The sequence below is a fragment of the Vigna unguiculata genome, chromosome 10, assembly GCF_004118075.2.
Source record: "Vigna unguiculata cultivar IT97K-499-35 chromosome 10, ASM411807v1, whole genome shotgun sequence".
NCBI lineage: Eukaryota > Viridiplantae > Streptophyta > Magnoliopsida > Fabales > Fabaceae > Vigna > Vigna unguiculata.
Genome location: NC_040288.1, coordinates 25,875,337 through 25,894,703, shown reverse-complemented (window position 1 = coordinate 25,894,703; position 19,367 = coordinate 25,875,337). Strand labels below are relative to the sequence as shown.

Sequence of the window (19,367 nt, the reverse complement as noted above, 5' to 3'; positions counted from 1 at the left end):
ATCCTGAAATCAAATCAATCATTTACAAAGGAAGAAGAATAGTTCACAAAGGAAGAAGAATAGTACTAGTCATTTACACCTCTCACACATCACCTTATATACTTATAATATACCAACTAACGTACCTATTTAACCAAATTCATAACATGGAATATACACCTTTAGGACAGAGTCATCTAAAATTTTATCCTTCACTGCCTCATCCTTATCCAAATTAATTTTGTTCTTGAACAAGTATATCCAACATTTTAATTGGCAATGATAAAGTTTCATGTTGAACAGAAAGAATTTCGTAATCCTTATGATGTGCTATCACTAGCATTGAATATTTATATACCATTAATGCCAGCAAAATTAGACTATAGAAAACCAATAGTTTTCCTCTTTTTTAGTTGTGATAATAATAGTGATCATCAAATCCATATGTTCATATTGTATTAAATTTTTAAAATAGTTTTATATTATATCAATTGACAAAATCTTTAAAAAACATTTATGGGAACCTTTTTCTGATTGGCATTTTGATTCCTGATTTCCAGGTCCTTTTTGCACTCAACATGGCAGCTATGGGAATCTATCAATCTCGCTCTTTGGTCCTTGATTCTGCTAAATCAAAAAGTGCTGCAGCTTCTGTATTTTCTATTCTTGATCGAAAGTTGCAAATTGACCCAAGTGATGACTCTGGATTCACATGGGAAGAAGTGAAGGGAGAGATTGAATTTAAAAATGTTAGTTTCAAGTATCCTACCAGACCTGATGTTCAAATATTTAGAGATCTTTGCTGGACTATTCGTAGTGGCACGGTAACTCTCTAACTGTACATCCTGTCCTGTCTGATAGACTAGGTTGATTGTTCTTTTGAAACTATTAGCTGGATTGACTAATTGATAAAATAAACAGACAGTTGCACTGGTTGGGGAAAGTGGAAGTGGGAATCAACAGTGATCTCATTATTGCCGAGATTTTATGATCTAGACTGAGGTCACATGACACTGGATGGTAAAGAAATCCAAAGCATGCAAGTTAAATGGATAAGACAACAGATGGATCTGGTGAGCCAAGAGTCTGCGCTTAATGACACCATTCGAGCCAATATTGCACATGGCAAAGGTGAGGATGCAACAGAGGGAGAAGTTATAGATGCAGCAGAACTGGAAAATGCTAACAACTTCATCAATAGTTTGCAGGAGGTAAATTACAGTGTCCTATAAGTGCACTTCTCAAAAAGACTAATGCAACAATATGCACAAAATTTTGAATTTGTACTATTTTTTTAAGACACCATGCGGGTGTTATGAACAATGTATGAATTGGTCAGAGTAATATTTCATATTGTTAAATTATTATTTCTATGTAGTATCATTATCCTATAGGGTGTAGAGTGTAGAAAACCTCCTACTACTGTATCTAGTTCTACATCTGGGATCCTAGTGTAGTTTCTTAGTCTTCTATGTAATCTTGTATCAGTTTTTTATTATCAATAGAAGAAAGTGAGAGGGGTCATATTAGCCCTCTAATCATATATTTTTCAGTTTCAGTCTTAAGTTGGAATTAGAGTGGGTCGATCCCGTTCTGGTTTCTGTATCATCCTGTCCACCACCATTAGTCATCGTTGTGCGCAACAATCCACCACTAGTCATAGCTGCCCGTGGCTATCTAGCTTGGTTCATCACTATATGAAGTTATCCACTGTTGTTTTGAACTGTCCAACACTATCCACCACTGTTTTTTGCCAGTCCGCCACCATCCGCCATCATCCACCACCGTCCGCTGCCGCTATTTCGTCCGACGACCATTAGATCTGGATTGCCTCTCTGAGCGAGGGCAAACCCCGCCGCTTCATAGTCTGTTGTAGTCAGGTGCATGTGCTTCACGTGCCGCCTTCCTGTCGCCGAAATTTCATCATGACACCACTGCAAGGATTGTCGGAGCTTGCTCTCTCTGTTCAACCCCCTTGAAGCCTATTTGGGTGAGATCCCGAAGCCTCCCTTGTGGAAATCACCCTAGGATTTAGGGTTTCTCTTGCTGTTTTTTAAATTTGGTCACTGTACTTCGTCTCCCTGATCCGAAATGGTCACTACAATGTGAAAGATGGAAGCCACGTACCTACTGAAAAAGCTTAATAGTGGAAACAAACAGATTTCATACTATGTGCTCTACTGTGGCAGTCAGATTTCATACTCCGCAGTATACATCCAAACTTTAGTCATATCAGAGATCTTTTTTGACCTCTCCTGAGGTCCCTTCCATGGACATTTTGATCTCATACATGATTTGTGTCCCAACACCTCAACTCCGAAGACTCTTGCTCTCGTAGAACCATTTATCATGGTTGCCACCCGAGGAAGAGGAGGACGAGGCATCAAAGGTAGAGGATGTGGAGGTCGAGGGAGTTCTCAATGCACCTACTATAAAAGAATGGGTCACACTCAATGCTACTCCCTCCATGGATTTCCTACCAAAACGACCAATGTCTCTAAGGCTGAAACTGCTGAATTCAAGTTCACCGAGGACAAGTATTAAAAGTATCTACGACTCAAGTCCAACAACTTGTCACAATCATCTCAAGCTCTAAGTACATCAACAACTTGTGTCTCTCAATCCATTGAATGTCAAAATTCATGGGTAATTGATTCAGGTGCTTCTGACCACATATCTGGTAATACTTTCTTGTTTTAAACCATTTCATTTCAAGAAAAACATCATTTTATAACCCTTGCAAATGGTCTTCAAACTTCCTCAAAGGGAGTCGATTAAGTCATCATGTCTCCCTCTATAAATCTAAAATCTATCCTTTTTGTCCCTAATTGTCCACTCAATTTAATTTCCTTAAGCCAGTTAACCAAAATGTTAAATTGTTCAGTAACCTTCGTTCACAAATCTTTTGTTACGCAGGAGCGTAGTCCGGGGAGACAAATTGGAGAAGGATATGAAGCGGGTGGATTATACCATTTTGGATTTCGTCCACGAGTGTCATTTGTTGTAGCTGTAACATCCCTGTAAGAATCGGGGAAATTAATTAATTAATTAATTAATAAATGCGGGTAGTTGGTGCATTGATGTAACAATTAAAAATTAAAAATTATTTACCTGAATAACCATCACATGGTAGGATAGGATACTCAGTTTATTAATTTTCTTTTAGAAGTAACAATTGAAGGGGATGATCTTGTAGATGCATTGATGAAAAAACTATTGCTTGAGAGACATTTCTTTCTTGAATGGTTCAAGATTTCAAGATCTCATCTAAAAGGAAATTAGGTACAAATATACTTTCTAGAATAATGTCATAGCCATAATCCTTAGCCAAGCACTTCACTTTAATCAAAAAGAGAAAGAAAGACACTTGTTTTTCTAAAAGTTTAACACGAAGGCTTCTTTAAAGAAAATTACGGACACTAAGCTAGGTTCAGGAGAAAAAATATAAAACATATATGGGTCAGTCATAACGCACTTCGAGATTATATAACAAATATTAATCTTGCAGACTAACCTGGTTTCTTTAAATATAGGTTAAATTATACTTTTGGTCCTTATTTTCGTACCAAAATATCAATTTGATCCCTTTATTTTGTTTTATCTCAATTTGGTCTCTATTTTGGAAAATTTGATGCAATCAAGTCCTTTCCGTTAGTGGTGTAATGACGGTGTTAAATGGGATATCATGTGTCAGTTCCTGGATTTTTTTGATTTTTTAAATTTTTTTAAAAATTTTAAAAATTTGTCACGTGTTAAGCTTAAATTGTGCCACGTGGCAATGACAATGCCACATATGGTAACTGTATCAGCGGCCGGGGCCGGCGCTCCGCGTTCTATCTAGGTTCCGCTCTTACGTACGCCCCACCTCACATAGAAGAAGGGGAACCCCTTCCATAGAAGAACCCGTGTGGGTGAGAGGGGATTGAATCATTCATCAGATACGTCTTCTTCCGTGATCCATTTCATGTCAACTCTTATTAGTTATCAAAAGGCCTACTTTACAAACAAAGGGAAGGTCGTTTCCCGGGAACCTTGCGGTTCCCGGTAACCGGCCGCATCGGCCCGGTTACCATTATGCTAGGTGTCATTTCCCTATTATTAAGTTGGTCCTAGTATTTTAATTTTTGTCTCTCTCCAAATTGAAACCAAATTTGTGCAAATTTGTGCAATTTTGTCTCTCTCCAAATTGAAATCAAATTTAATTTCTATATAAATGTACACAAATATTTCTATCAAAATTGATATTTCAAGTAAATATTTTTAACAAGATTAAGTTTATTTTAATTTATATTTTACATTAAACTTTATTTAATTTTTTTTAAAGTTGTTAATAGAAAATAATGCTAATAACAAAAAAAAATCATAAATTATATTGATATTTTATTACCTCATACTTTAATAATTTTTTATTTGAATTTATATTTTAAATAATTGCATATTTTTAAAATATGTAAAATTCAATAATTTCTATACAAATGTTTTAGTTGATGTAAAAATAACAATTATATAAATTTTTAAAAAAATTAATTAGTTTATGTAACAATCAAAAACAAATAAATTAAAAATTGAAAAATAATTTTAAGTAAAATTGAATGTGAAACAAATTTAAATAAACTTAGTTTTGTTGAAAATATATAATAAAAATATCAATTTGAATAAAAAATCAAATTTAATAAAAATATTTGTATAACATTTATATAAAAGTTAATTTTTGTTTCAATTTGGATGGCGACGAAATTACACAATTTTAACAAAAATTAGGACTAAATTGAGAAAAAATTAAAATACAAGGACCAAATTGAGAAAGAGAAAATGACACCTGGTATAATAGTGACATGTGGCACTATCACTGCCACGTGGCACAACATCAACTTGGCACTTTGTAACGCCCCATTTAATTTAATATGGAAAATTAAAAGAAACGTCACACAGAGATAAAAATGTAGCGTAGTCTTGGGGTTCTTAACACAACCCCTACAAACCGGGCATATCACGATGCCAAAGGAAAACTAAATAAAAGTCTAACAATAGAGAGTAGATCAAGAAGGCATGAAACAATACATGGGCCATAGCCCTAAGGAATCCATGAAGAGAATAAAATCCAGCCTAGATGGCTAAGCAGCGGAATCGCCATTTCCTTGCTGACCACGAGAACCTCGCCAATCTGCTCCCATCAATCGAATTGATTATCATCGCAAGAAAGAATAGCCACATACAAGACAACATTACAACTAACAGGGTTAGCTAGAGCCAAACAACATTTGCATCACACAGTCAAAATACTATCACCATCCAACATTCGTACGATAACCAAGCATGTTATGACTCTTCAATCAATACACAACGACTCGACTCGACTCATTCGGATACGTATAACCTGGTCGGATTCAGCAGATGCTTGCACTTGTGGTGGATACCTCTGCTCACCCCCGAGCTATGTGTTACAAGTGTTTTAATGAATCGATTTCCCTCACCACAAGGTTAGCCCTTAATGAATTTCAGGCCTCCTGCTACTCTCACCACAGGGGTCAGTCCGCTCTAAGTGAGACTAACTGACTTCTTAGAGTGTCAGGATGCAATCCTTACCTTGAATCCTTACTTAGTTATACAGATGGGGCACCACCATGGACACCCACTAACAGGGACCATGGAATTACGTCCCGACCATTGAAGCGCGACCTTGAAATCCCACATAGGGATTTCCAAGGAATTACGCACTGACACGGACCAAGCATACCAGACCACACAATAGAGGTTTATTACGCATACATATACATCACACACCATCTCTTGATAGTTCATCTTTTTCATTTCTTTCTAAATGGTTCCATACCCGTCCATTTCTCTCAAACCATAGATAAAGGGTTTTAGTTCATGCCAATACCATGCAACTTTAACATCAACCATCTCATTTAGTTTGCATGTCCAATTCATACCATACCCATCATTCACCATTCATGAATCATATCACTCATACATTGCAGTTCATTATATATTTTTCATCACATCAATCATACCCAAGCAATTTCCAATTACCCAAGAGTAACCAAACACTCAAACCACTTACTATCTCGCCTAGCCCCTCGCTCAGGCGAGACAGTCTTGCTCAGGTGAGCCCCCTTCGCCTAGGCGAGGGCTTAAAAATAAAAAAAGGACCCAACGCGGGATCTCGCTTAGGCGAGACCCCTCTCGCCTGGGCGAGATGCTCGCTCGCTCAAAAATTACAATGGGTCGCTTAGGCGACCCTTTGTGGCAAAAATCTTAGGTGAGCCCCTGTTAACCTCACTTAGGCGAGTTTAACAGTTCCCGCCACTATTTGTTCCTGCAGCGGACAACATACCATACCAAACAGCAATCCAATCATTTTATTCATTCACAACAATGCTCAAAACACAATCAAATGCAAGGCTGACACCGACAACCACAAAAGAGAACAACAGGGTTGGCAAGCAGCGTAGAGCACAACAGCTCCGAACAGAGACTTAGGAGTTGGAAAATAGTGACATAGAAGTACAATAGGTTACTATGTGGGCTTCACTGAACCCATGAAAGACAGCTCGGGGGGAAAATAAGGTTCAAGACCAACTTACGTGAAATGAAAAGGACTTTTGAGCTGGTACGAGTGAGCGGGAGCTAAACCCTAGCAGAGCTAAACCTTGGCGCACGGGGAAGATGACAACTACGTTTCTGAAAGTGAGTGGAAATGTGAAATTAGGGCAACACGAAGGGCTTTTATCCTATGGGCCAGCCTTTAGGCCCACTATTGTAGGGTAGCCCTTAAAAGAGAAGCAGAATAAAAAAAATGGCCTTACATTCTCCCCAACAAGAAAATTTTCGACCTCGAAAATAAAGACTAACCAGACAAACAAATATGGATGTGATTTTCTCATGTCCTCCTCTAACTCCCAATTCGAGTCACCTGTCCTCCGGTCCCAAATGACTTTAACCAGGATAACAGCTTTTCCTCGGCGCTCCTCAACCTTGCTGTCCTCCAAGGCGATGGGGGGTACTTCCACGGTGAAGTCTTCCCTGATCTGTATATCTTCGGCTTCTAACACATGAGCTGGGTCAAACACATACTTCCTCAGCTGTGAGACATGGAACACTGGGTGAAGGTTCACCAACTGCGGGGGTAAGGCTATCTCGTAAGCCACCGGCCCAATCCTCCTCGTGATCTGATAGGAGCCAAGGAACTTGGGCGAAAGCTTCCTTGAGCGGAGAGCCCTTCCCACGCCCGTGGTTCAGGTCACCCTCAAGAATACATGATCTCCCGCTGCAAACTCTAAAGGCCTCCTCCTGCGGTTCGCTTAGGCCTTCTATCTACTCTGAAAGGCCTGCATCCTATCTCTCACCATCCTCACCTTCTTAGTGGTTTGCTCTAACCATTCTGGTCCAACCAACACCGCCTCTCCATCCTGATACCAACAAAGAGGAGTCCTACACCTCTTGCCATAAAGAGCCTTGTATGGCGCCATGCCAATGCTCGCATGAAAACTATTGTTGTAGGTGAACTCTATCAAAGATAATACCTCATCCTAAGCTCCCAGGTGGTCCAATATGTATGTCCTTAACAAATCCTCTAACGATTGGATCGTCCTCTCAGACTGCCATCGGTCTGAGGGTCATAAGCTGAACTCATAGTGAGCTTGCTACCCATCGCACCCTGTAGTGTCTGCCAAAACCGAGACGTGAACCGTGGGTCTCTATCGGAAACTATGCTCAAAGGCACCCCATGAAGCCTCACTATCTCTTTAATGTACAGTTGGGCCAACTTGGCCATTGACATTCTTAAGTTCATCGCCAAGAAGTGGGCACTCTTGGTCAACCGATCCACTATAACCCAGATGGTGTCATGTCCTCTAAAAGTCCGTGGCAAATGGGTTACAAAATCCATGGAGATGTTGTCCCATTTCCATACTGGTATTTCCAAGGGTTGTAGAATCTCACCGGGTCTCTGATGTTCCACCTTCGCTTTTTGACATGTTAAAGAAGCTGATACGAACTAGGCAACATCCCTCTTCATTCCCTGCCACCAGAAGGTCTCCTTGAGGTCTTGGTACATCTTAGTCATGCCAGGATGCAAGCTAAGACGACTTTTGTGTCCTTCCTCAAGGACCAACATCTTCACCTCTACATCATTAGATACACAGATTCTGCCCTAAAATCTCAGTATACCATCATCACCCAAGGCAAAGTCTCTAACCTCATCTGATCTAAGTTGTCCTCTGACTTTTTTAAACTGGCATCCAACAACTGCCTCTCTCTCACTGAGCCCAAGAAGTCACTAGATATAGTAAGGGTACTACACCTAATGGACTCGGACCCCAACTCAACCTGTAGTCTCATGTCTCAGAATTTCTCTAGCAGCTCCACTTCCTTAATCATAAGGTGTGCAGTATGCACTGTCTTCCTACTCAAGGCATCCGCCACTACATTCGCCTTCCCCGGATGATATAGAAGCTCAAAGTCATAATCCTTCAGGAATTCCATCCATCTTCTATGTCTCATGTTCAACTCCTTCTGGTCAAACAAATACTTGAGGCTCTTATGATCGCTGAACACGCGGAACTGAGCACCATACAAATAATGCCTCCAAATCTTCAAAGCAAACACTATCGCCGCCAACTCCAAGTCATGAGTGGGGTAGTTACGCTCATACACCTTAAGCTGTCTCGAAGCATACGCCACCGCTTTCTTTTCTTGCATCAAAACACAACCCAGTCCAAGATGAGATGCGTCACAATAGACCTCAAAAGGCTTCCCTACGTCTGGGATCACTAGTATCGGAACGCTAGTCAATCTTCTCTTAAGCTCCTGGAAACTTTCCTCACACTTATCTGTCCAAGTGAAGGGTTAGTCCTTCCGAGTAAGCAAGGTCATAGGCGCCACTATCTTGGAGAATCCCTCTATGAACCTCCTATAGTAGCCTGCTAGTCCCACGAAGCTCCTGATCTCTATGGCCGACTTAGGACTTTCCCATTGAACCACCGCCTCAACCTTCGTTGGATCCACCGCAATGCCTTGTGCAGATATCACATGACCCAAAAACTGAACCTCACTCATCCGGAACTCACACTTGGACAACTTGGCATACAACTGCTTCTCTCTCAAAACACCAAGCACCAACCTCAAGTGTTCTGTATGCTCTTCTTGAGTTCTGGAATAGATAAGGATGTCGTCTATGAAGACTACGACAAACTTATCTAGGAAAGGCTGGAAGATCCTGTTCATGTAGTCCATGAACACCGTCGGAGCGTTGGTCACACCAAACGGCATAACCACATACACATAGTGGCCATATCTGGATCTCAAGGCTGTCTTCTGCACATCATCAGCCTTCACTAAAATCTGGTGGTAACCCGACCTCAGATCTATCTTCGAGAATATCGATGACCCATGTAGCTGATCCATTAAGTCGTCAATTCTCGGAAGCGGATACTTATTCTTGATCTTCATTTTGTTCAGTTGCTTGTAGTCCACACACAAGCGTGAACTCCCATCCTTCTTCTTCACAAACAACACTGGTGCTCCCCAATGTGAAGTGCTAGGTCAGATAAATTGTTTCTCCATCAGCTATTCTATCTGTTTTTTGAGTTCCACTAATTCCGCTGGAGCCATGCGATATGGAGCCATCGATACCGGGCCCATTCCTGGAACCAGGTCAATGGAGAACTCCACCTCTCTGCTGGGAGGCAACCCTGGTACCTCATCCGGAAACACGTCCTCAAACTCATGTACCACAGGTATAACTGATGTTCCTTCTCTCTCCCCCACCTCCATACGGGCGAAGATTATGAAGCATTGCGCGCCACTCTAAATCTCCCTCGCCACCCCCTGAGGAGACACCAACTCAAACTCCTCTGAGTCAGGAAACAACAACCTCTTCTCCCGATAGTCTATTAGAATGCGATTGGCAGAGAGTCAATCCATCCCTAAGATCACCTCTAACTTCTGTAGAGGCAGGCAAATTAGATTTACTTTGTACCTTTGTCCCTCTACCTCTACTAGAAGCCTAGCACACAAGGACGACATACTGACCAGACCTGACGCCGTGGTAGATACTGCATGTTCACACTGCATCTCGCGCACTAGCAAACCCAAACACTCCACACAAGCAATTGACACAAATGAGTGTGTCGCTCCAGAATCAAACAGTACACACAAAGATTCATCCGTTATCATGCATCGACCCATAATAAGATGACCTGAGCCTACACCCTCTGCTCCGGTCATGGCATATACCCTACTTGTCGTTTGAGGCCTGTTGCCTCTATCTCTCCGCTGGTGCTGGTGAGGAGCCTGAACTGGAGGGCGTGTTGCTGTCCTGGCAAGGTTGGGACAGTCCTTCCCAAAGTGGCCTTCCTTGCCACAGTTGTTGCACTTGCGGTAACCCTCCATGCGTGGACAAGCACTCCTCAGGTGAGGACCTCCACAAATGTAGCACTGTAAACGACCCTACTAAGGGGAGAAACTCCTAGACCCCTAAGGCTGATGGTGGGGCCTATCGTATGGTCTCCTCCGCTCCTCGTGTCTGGGCTTGGACCCAGATGGTCCACCAATCCTCTGAGGCTGTTGTGGGCGCTGACCTTCCACCTCACGCTTCATTTTCTCCATCATCTTAGCCTTCTCCACCAGAGCGGCAAAATCCTTGATGGACAAAGGAGCCACCATCAAGCGAATATCACCGCGAAGACCGTTCTCGAACTTACAGCATCTCCACTCCTCATCAAGTGGTAGTGTATAGAAGTGGTTGAGGTGCTTGAACCTCTCAGCGTACTCTATCACAATCTTCCCTCACTGGGTCAACTGGAGGAACTCCACCTCCTTGGCATATTGGATGCTGTCTGGGAAGTACTTTGAGAGGAATCTCTCTCTGAAAGCCTCCCATGTCACTAGCTCATCCCTCTCCTCCAGGATGGATTTGGTGCTGATCCACCAATGCTCCGCCTCCCCCGTGAGCATGTACACAGAGAACGCCAACCGGTTCTCCGCAGGGCACATCTTCACATCATAAATGTGCTCCAGGTCCTTCAGCCATTGGTCTACGGCGTCAGGACTAGTCTTCCCATCAAACTTTGTCGGGTGGTGCTTCAGAAAATCCTCTAAGCTCCACTCCCTGACTACAGGTCGTGGTTCAGGACCAAACACAGGGGCAACCGCCCTGTTCTCCTCCAGTTGGCGAAGGGCCTCCATATGCTACCGATGAGCATCCTCAGCAGCTACTCTCGCAGCTTCCATCTGCTGCATCACCACCTACTGCTGCTCAAGCGACGCCGCCTGTAGCTACATAGATGCCTCATGTTGCTGCATCATAGCTGTACTTTGCTATGTCATGGCAGCTACCATCGCCTCGATAGCCCTGGCGATATCGGGCACGTCACCCTGGGACGATTACGAAGTCCTACGAGGAGGTGCCATAGTTCACTGGCACACAGAAAATCACCTGGTTAGGCTTGATAAAGTCAAGAATTTTAACTAAGCACTCAAAGACACACAGAGAAAGCTAAGCGGACAACCCAAGTCCAAAAACCTAAGGAATGACCACTCTGATACCATAAATGTAACACCCCATTTAATTTAATACGCAAAATTAAAAGAAACGTCACACAGAGATAAAAATGTAGCGTAGCCCGGGGTTCTTAACACAACCCCTACAAACCGGGCATACCAAGATGCCAAAGGAAAACTAAATAAAAGTCTAACAATAGAGAGTAGATCAAGAAGGCATGAAACAATACATGGGCCATAGCTCTAAGGAATCCATGAAGAGAATAAAATCCAGCCTAGATGTCTAAGCAGCGGAATCGCCATTTCCTTGCTGACCACGAGAACCTTGCCCATCTGCTTCCATCAATCGAATTGATGATCATCGCGAGAAAGAAGAGCCACACAAGATATCATTACAACAAACAGGGTAAGTTAGAGCCAAACAACATTTGCATCATACAGTCAAAATACTATCACCATCCAACATTCGTACGATAACCAAGCATGTTATGACTCTTCAATCAATACACTACGACTCGACTCGACTCATCTGGATACGTATAACCTGGTCGGATTCAGCGGATGCTTGCACTTGTGGTGAATACCTTTGCTCACCCCCGAGCTATGTGTTACAAGTGTTTCAATGAATCGATTTCCCTCACCACAAGGTTAGCCCTTAATGAATTTCAGGCCTCCTACTACTCTCACCACAGGGGTCAGTCCGCTCTAAGTGAGATTAACTGACTCCTTAGAGTGTCCGGATGCAATCCTTAACTTGAATCCTTACCTAGTTATACAGATGGGGCACCACCATGGACACCCACTAACAGGGGCCATGGATCTACGTCCCGACCACTAAAGCGCGACCCTGAATTCCCACCTAGGGATTTCCAAGGAATTACGCAGTGACATGGACCAAGCATGCCAGACCACACAATAGAGGTTTATTACGCATACATATACATCACATACCATCTCTTGATAGTTCACCTTTTTCATTTCTTTCTCAGTGGTTCTATACCCGTCCATTTCTCTCAAACCATAGATAAGGGGTTTTAGTTCATGCCAATACCATGCCACTTTAACATCAACCATCTCATTTAGTTTGCATGTCCAATTCATACCATACCCATCATTCACCATTCATGAATCATATCACTCATACATTGCAGTTCATTATATATTTTTCATCACAACAATCATACCTAAGCAATTTCCAATTTCCCAAGAGCAACCAAACACTCAAACCACGCACTGTCTCGCCCAGCCCCTCGCTCAGGTTAAAAGGGTCTCGCTCAGGCGAGACAGTCTCACTCAGACGAGCCTCCTTCGCCTTGGCGAGGGCTCAAAAATAGAAATAGGACCAACGCGGGATATCGCTTAGGCGAGACCCCTCTCGCCTGGGCGAGATGCTCGCTCGCTCAAAAATTACAGTGGGTCACCTGGGCGACCCTTCGTGGCAAAAATCTTAGGAGAGCCCCTGTTAACCTCGCCTAGGCGAGATGTGCCCGCTTAGGCGATTTTAACAGTTCCCGCCACTGTTTGTTCCTGCAGCGGACAACATAGCACACCAAACAGCAATCCAATCATTTTATTCATTCACAACAATGCTCAAAACACAATCAAACGCAAGGCCGACACCGACAACCACAAATATCTCAGACATTTTGGAGAGTTCTAGCTTCCCTTACCTGGAAGGGTCTAACACAGGGTTGGCAAGCAGCATAGAGCACAACAGCTCCGAGCAGAGACTTAGGAGCTGGAAAACAGTGACATAGAAGTACAACAGGTTACTATGTGGGCTTTACTGAACCCATGAAGGACAGCTCGGGGGGAAAACAAGGTTCAAGACCAACTTACGTGAAATGAAAAGGATCTTGAGCTGGTACGAGTGAGTGGGAGCTAAACCCTAGCAGAGCTAAACCTTGGCGCACGGGGAAGATGACGGTTACGTTTCTGAAAGTGAGTGGAAGTGTGAAATTAGGGCAACACGAAGGGCTTTTATCCTATGGGCCAACCTTTAGGCCCACTGCTGTAGGGCAGCCCTTAAAAGAGAAGAAGAATAAAAAAAAAAAGACCTTACACACTTGGCAAATTTTTAAATTTTTTTAAAAATTAAAAAAAATTAAAAAAAATAAAAATTCAATAAACAATAAATAAAAATTTTAAAAAATCTAGAAACTGACATGTGGTACACCATTTAATGTCGTTATTACACCACTAACAAAAAAGACTTGATTGTATTAAATTTCTCAAAATAAAGACTAAATTGAGATAAAAGAAAATAGAGGGACCAAAATAATATTTTGTTATAAAAATATACACCGAAGTATAATTTAACCTTAAATATAATACACAATCTATTACTTTTTCGCCAACTATTCTTTGATCTTTAAAAACATTCCGCGATATTTTCTATAAAAAAGTCTTTTGAATTGAATTCTGAAATCCAATTGATCGATAATGCACGCTGAGCTGGGTTCACGAGCAAAATTATAAAACTTATATGGGTCTGTCATAACCGACCTCGAGATTACATGTAAAAAATATTAATCTTTGCAGCAGTAACCTGGATTTTTGAATATAATATTTATTTTACATTATCCTATAAATTTTCACGTATAAACTTTTATATAATATATGTATTTCGTCTTAAAATTTCTTATGATACTCTTCGAAATGATGATAAGTCCATAAAGACTGTTTTACTCACTTCAATTATTTGATGGAGTTGGCTTCTTCATCATCTTCATCCTTCCTAAAATCGGAACCCCATTTCATATACGATGTGTTCATCAACTTTTGGGGAGAAGACATCCGGAGAAAATTCGTTTCTCATCTTCATTCTGTTCTTTTACAAGCTCAAGTCAAAACATTGATTAACGAGGAGAACCTGCAGGAGGGAATTACGCTGGAAGAGAACATGCGAGCAATAGCAGCCTCTAAGATTGCAATAATCGTTTTCTCCAAAACATACACTGAATCTACCTGTTGTCTTCGTGAGCTTGAAAAAATCATCGAATGCCGGGAAACTTTTGGCCAAATAGTTCTGCCAGTATTTTACGAGCTTTATCCATTCGATGTACGTTATCAACAAGATGACTTTGGAAAATCGTTGGAAGAAACTGGACACAAAAGCTATTCAGGAGAACAACTAGAACATGCATTATCCAGTTGGAGCCGTGCACTCAACATAGCTGCAAGTATCACTGGTTGGGATGTCAAAGATTTCAGGTTTGAGAAATGAATCCTTCGTTCTTTCATTCGTTCTTGAGATTGAATGAAGTATATGTTAAGGTTTGATTTAATTGTCGTAATACATTGACATTCATTTTGAAGGCATGATGCTGAACTTGTGGAGGAAATTGTTAGCCGCGTTCAGGCATTATTGGACTATAAAGACTTGTTTATTACCCAATTTCCTGTTGGATTAGAGTCCCATGTGGAAAAGGTGATTGGATGTATTGAAAATCATTCCACCAAAGTGTGCATGATAGGGATATGGGGAATGGGAGGATCAGGTAAAACTACCTTAGCCAAAGCCATCTACAATCAAATTTATCATCCATTTATTGGTAAGAGTTTTATTGAAAATGTTAGAGAAGTTAGGGATCAAGTAAATAGGCATGTTGATTTGCAAGAAAAATTTCTTTATGAGGTTCTTAAATCCAAGTTTGAGGTTAAAACCATTGGGATGGGAAGAAGTATCATCGAGAATGAACTTTCTAAAAAAAGGTTGCTCATTGTGCTTGATGATGCGAATGAGTTTTGCCATTTAGAAAACCTATGCGGGAATCGTGGATGGTTTGGTCAAGGAACTGTGATAATCATTACCACTAGAGATGTTCGAGTACTGAACCAACTCAAAGTTGATTTTGTTTATAAGATGGATGTGATGAACGAAAATGATTCCCTTGAGCTTTTATGTTGGCATGCCTTTAGAGATGCAAAACCAAGTGAAGACTTCAATGAACTTGCCAGAAACATAGTTACTTATTGTGGAGGACTACCACTAGCTCTTGTGGTCCTTGGTTCCCATTTATATGATAAGACATTGGAAATGTGGGAAAGTGTAACTTTAAAGCTACAAATATTTCCTGATGAACGCATTCTACGAAATTTGGAAAAAGGTTTTGAAGCTTTGTGTGATGACATGGAAAAGGATATATTTCTTGATGTATGTTGTTTCTTTATTGGTAAAGATAGAGGCTATGTCACAGAGATACTAAATGGCTGTGGACTACATGCTGATATTGGAATGACAATTCTCATAGAACGTGGTCTTATAAAAGTTGAAAGGAACAATAAACTTGAAATGCATCCTTTGTTACGGGATATGGGAAGAGATATTATTCGTCGAAGATGGCCAAAGGAACCGGGGAAAAGGAGTCGATTATGGTTTCATGAGGATGTAAAACATGTACTGCAAAATAAAACTGTAAGAACACTCTTTATATATATGATTTATAAACTTCTTTGGAAAGTGTTTTCTTTTTCAATGCAACGCATGTGTTGTTAACTTGTTAGACTCAGGACCAAGTATGATTGATCAACAAATATTGAGAGATTTCCCAATTTTACAGGGGTCAAAAGCTACTGAAGGATTGTCCCTGAAATTGCATTCAACCAACAGAGATTGCTTCAAAGCTCATGCTTTCAAGCAAATGAAGAGGTTGAGACTGCTACAACTGGATCATGTTCAACTTGTTGGAGACTATGGGTACCTTTCTAAACAACTGAGATGGATTTGTTGGCAAGGGTTTCCTTCACAATACATTCCAAACAACTTTCATATGGAAAATGTAATTGCAATTGATTTAAAGCATAGTCATCTTCAACTCGTCTGGAGACAACCCCGGGTATTTATTACATGGTTTTTTCGTTTAGAACTCATGGGTTAATCCACATAGATATAGTGTAATTGGTTCTTGTTATACATAGTGCATTTTTCTCTTTTTGTTTCTCTAATCTTTTGTCAAAAAACCATCTTTGTAGGTTTTAGAGGGGTTAAAATTCCTTAATCTTAGTCACTCCAAGTACTTGAGAGAAACACCTGATTTTTCAGGACTACCAAGTCTTGAACAACTTATTCTAAAAGATTGTACAAGTTTGTGCAAGGTACACCCATCCATTGGAGATCTCTGTAATCTACTACTGATAAATTTGAGGGACTGCACAAGTCTAACCAGTCTCCCCAAAGAGGTATATAAGTTGAAATCTTTAAAAACTTTCAACCTCTCTGGTTGTTTCAAGATTGACATATTGAAGGAAGATATAATGCAGATGGAATCCTTGATAACACTAATTTCTGAAAATACTGTTGTGAAACAAGTGCCTTGTTCAATTGTGAGCTCTAAACACATGGCATATATATCCCTGCATGGATTTGAAGGATTGTCACATAATTTTTTTTCTTCTACCATTCGGTCTTGGATGTCCCCAACAATGAATTCCCAATCTTATATCAGTCCATTGTGCCTTGATACGAACAATGATAATTGGGGAGAACTTGCGCCATTGCATAGCTGCCTCACAAATCTTCGAAGTATGTTGGTTCAATGTGACACGGAGTTTCAACTATCTATGCAACTAAACACAATTCTTGTCGAATACGGTGCAAATTTTATAGAATCAAGAATTTCAAATCATCGTTTGAGGTTTTCTTTGATAGGTGTTGGAAGTTGCAATGAATTCTTCAACACTCTCAGCGATAATGTTTCTAAGGTTCCTTCTCTACCTCTGACCTTTGTGTGCATACCTTCATCATTCATTACTTTGGAGTATCTAAAGAAACTACAGTACTCTCCTTTTAGCACTTGTGGTTTCTATAGTCTGAAAGCTTCATTTAAAAGTATCTAATTTTAATGATAGACAACCCAAACGATGATGTTGTAATTGGTTCGTTTTGTTGGATTCCCGTTGATAGTTAAGATATAAATTGAAAGACCTCTAAACAGAGATGCACAACAAAACCATTCACAATTTGGTTTTATATTTGATCTGTGTATTACATTATAAATTGAACTAAAAATGCCCATACATTACTAAGACTTTGATCTGCTGGCACAGGGATTCGCAAGGAGTAAGTGTTGTGATGTTCCTCTTCCAGGTGACAACCATCCTTATTGGCTGAGCCATATTGGTGATGGAAATTCTGTTTCTTTCACTATGCCTAAGGATTGTGACATGAAGGGAATAGCTTTGTGTGTTGCTTATTTATCAACCCCTGAAATGGTGGCAACTGAATGTTTTAGAAGTGTGTTAATTGTTAATTACACAAAGTGCACATGCCATATACACAACCATGGCACAGTAATGTCCTTTAATGATGAAGATTGGCATGGCATAATGTCAAATTTAGAGTCTGGAGACAAGGTGGAGTTTTTTGTGAGTTGTGGTCATGGATTGGTGTTCAAGAACACAGCAGTCTATTTGATATACGGTGACTAAAAATGACTTGGAAAGAGAACATTGGAGAAAAAATAAAAACAGATTCATTCATATTCATAAATAAAATTGTAATGCGAATTCTGGTAAGGCATTATCTTCTTTGGAACAGCAGGATCCCTTTAGTTATGGAATTAATCCTTGTGTCCTTGATTGCTATTTATAGTTAAGAAATTAAATGTCTATATTGCTCTGTCTCTCACTTTTTATATTATATCTTGTTGGGGGTGGTTGAGTTTTTTATTGTAATTCCATTGTAGTTGCTCATTCTCTTATTTTAATGTGTAATAATGTTAATGATAAGTAAATTATGGTTATTATTTGTGGTTGTAATAAAATCCGGTGTACAAGACCAACTTCTTTCATATATGTACTAAACAAGATTATATACTAACTCCACGTAAAAAAAAATGGAGTTTGTTGTGATAAATTTAGTTTCTAATTTTCTAAACAAAGTCTTTCATCACTTTTAAGCTTGATTGTGTGGAGTTGATAAATTGATGGGGATATAATTTCTATAACTTGCCAATATTTTATAATGATGGAGCTGATACTTGAACTTGAGTATTTTATATCAAATGTTTTAATTGTATACGATTTTGACAAAACTCTCCTAATTTGCAGTTTTTAAAGTTGATATTATGTTTTAAAGAGTTGAAAAGAAATGATAAAGGGGAGTTGGAAAGAAAGGGAAGATGGATTTTTCATTACTACATGTATAATCTTTAGTAACAATTATAAAATGCACATGTCTTTCTAAAAATTAACGTGATAACTTCTTAAAAGAAAATTATGCACACAAAGCTAGGTTCAGGGAAAAAGTATAAAACATGTATGGGTCGGTCATATATAACAAATATTAATCTTGCAGACTAACCTGGTTTCTTTAAATATAATACAGAATCTATTACCTTTTCACCAACTATTCTTCGTTCTTAAAAACATTCCGCGATATTTTCTATAAAAAAAGTCTTCTGAATTGAATTCTGAAATCCAATTGATCAATGCACCCTTAAAGTGACTTTCTAAAGGTTTAACGTGGAGGTGACAGAAAAACAAAAGTATGCACGCTGAGCTGGATTCACGAGGAAAAATATAAAACTTATATGGGTCTGTCTGTCATAACCGACTTTGAGATTACATATAAAAAATATTAATCTTTGCAGCAGCTGCATGGTTGAATATAGTATTTGTTTTACATTATCCTATAATTTGTCACGTGAATGTTTATATAATATATATATATATATATATATTTCATAAAATTTCTTATTAGACTATTCGAAATCTTGATAAGTCCATAAAGAGGGTAATTTTAACATTTATCATTACTGTTTCACTCACTTCAATTCCTTTGATCGAGTTGGCTGCTTCTTCATCATCATCTTTAAATTTCTTCATCATCATCTTTCAATATCAGGGATTACAGTTAAAAATAAAATTATGAAGTAACA

At 39.8% G+C, this 19,367-nt stretch overlaps 2 protein-coding genes across 2 annotated transcripts; both read left to right on the top strand.

The window, feature by feature from the left end:
• Positions 1-986: 986 nt before the first annotated feature.
• LOC114165454 (multidrug resistance protein 1-like) lies at positions 987-3,003 on the top strand. The gene is made up of 2 exons (XM_028050075.1): positions 987-1,190; positions 2,896-3,003. Exons 1-2 carry the CDS (start codon positions 987-989, stop codon positions 3,001-3,003), a joined length of 312 nt encoding a protein of 103 aa, XP_027905876.1.
• An 11,128-nt stretch (positions 3,004-14,131) lies between these two features.
• LOC114165099 (TMV resistance protein N-like) lies at positions 14,132-18,110 on the top strand. Its single transcript, XM_028049755.1, has 5 exons — positions 14,132-14,700; positions 14,806-15,904; positions 16,050-16,325; positions 16,462-17,190; positions 17,536-18,110. Exons 1-5 carry the CDS (start codon positions 14,192-14,194, stop codon positions 17,914-17,916), a joined length of 2,994 nt encoding a protein of 997 aa, XP_027905556.1. The 5' UTR covers positions 14,132-14,191; the 3' UTR covers positions 17,917-18,110.
• The last annotated feature ends 1,257 nt before the right edge of the window (positions 18,111-19,367 follow it).

What these genes read in the sequence shown, in the direction of transcription:
- LOC114165099 (XM_028049755.1), top strand. Translation starts at nt 14,192, where the DNA reads ATGGAGTTGGCTTCTTCATCATCTTCATCCTTCCTAAAATCGGAACCC. An exon ending in TCGTCTGGAGACAACCCCGG is followed by an intron (nt 16,326 to 16,461) that starts GTATTTATTACA and finishes CCATCTTTGTAG; the next exon opens with GTTTTAGAGGGGTTAAAATT. An exon ending in TCAGCGATAATGTTTCTAAG is followed by an intron (nt 17,191 to 17,535) that starts GTTCCTTCTCTA and finishes CTGCTGGCACAG; the next exon opens with GGATTCGCAAGGAGTAAGTG.
- LOC114165454 (XM_028050075.1), top strand. Translation starts at nt 987, where the DNA reads ATGACACTGGATGGTAAAGAAATCCAAAGCATGCAAGTTAAATGGATA. An exon ending in TCATCAATAGTTTGCAGGAG is followed by an intron (nt 1,191 to 2,895) that starts GTAAATTACAGT and finishes TTTGTTACGCAG; the next exon opens with GAGCGTAGTCCGGGGAGACA.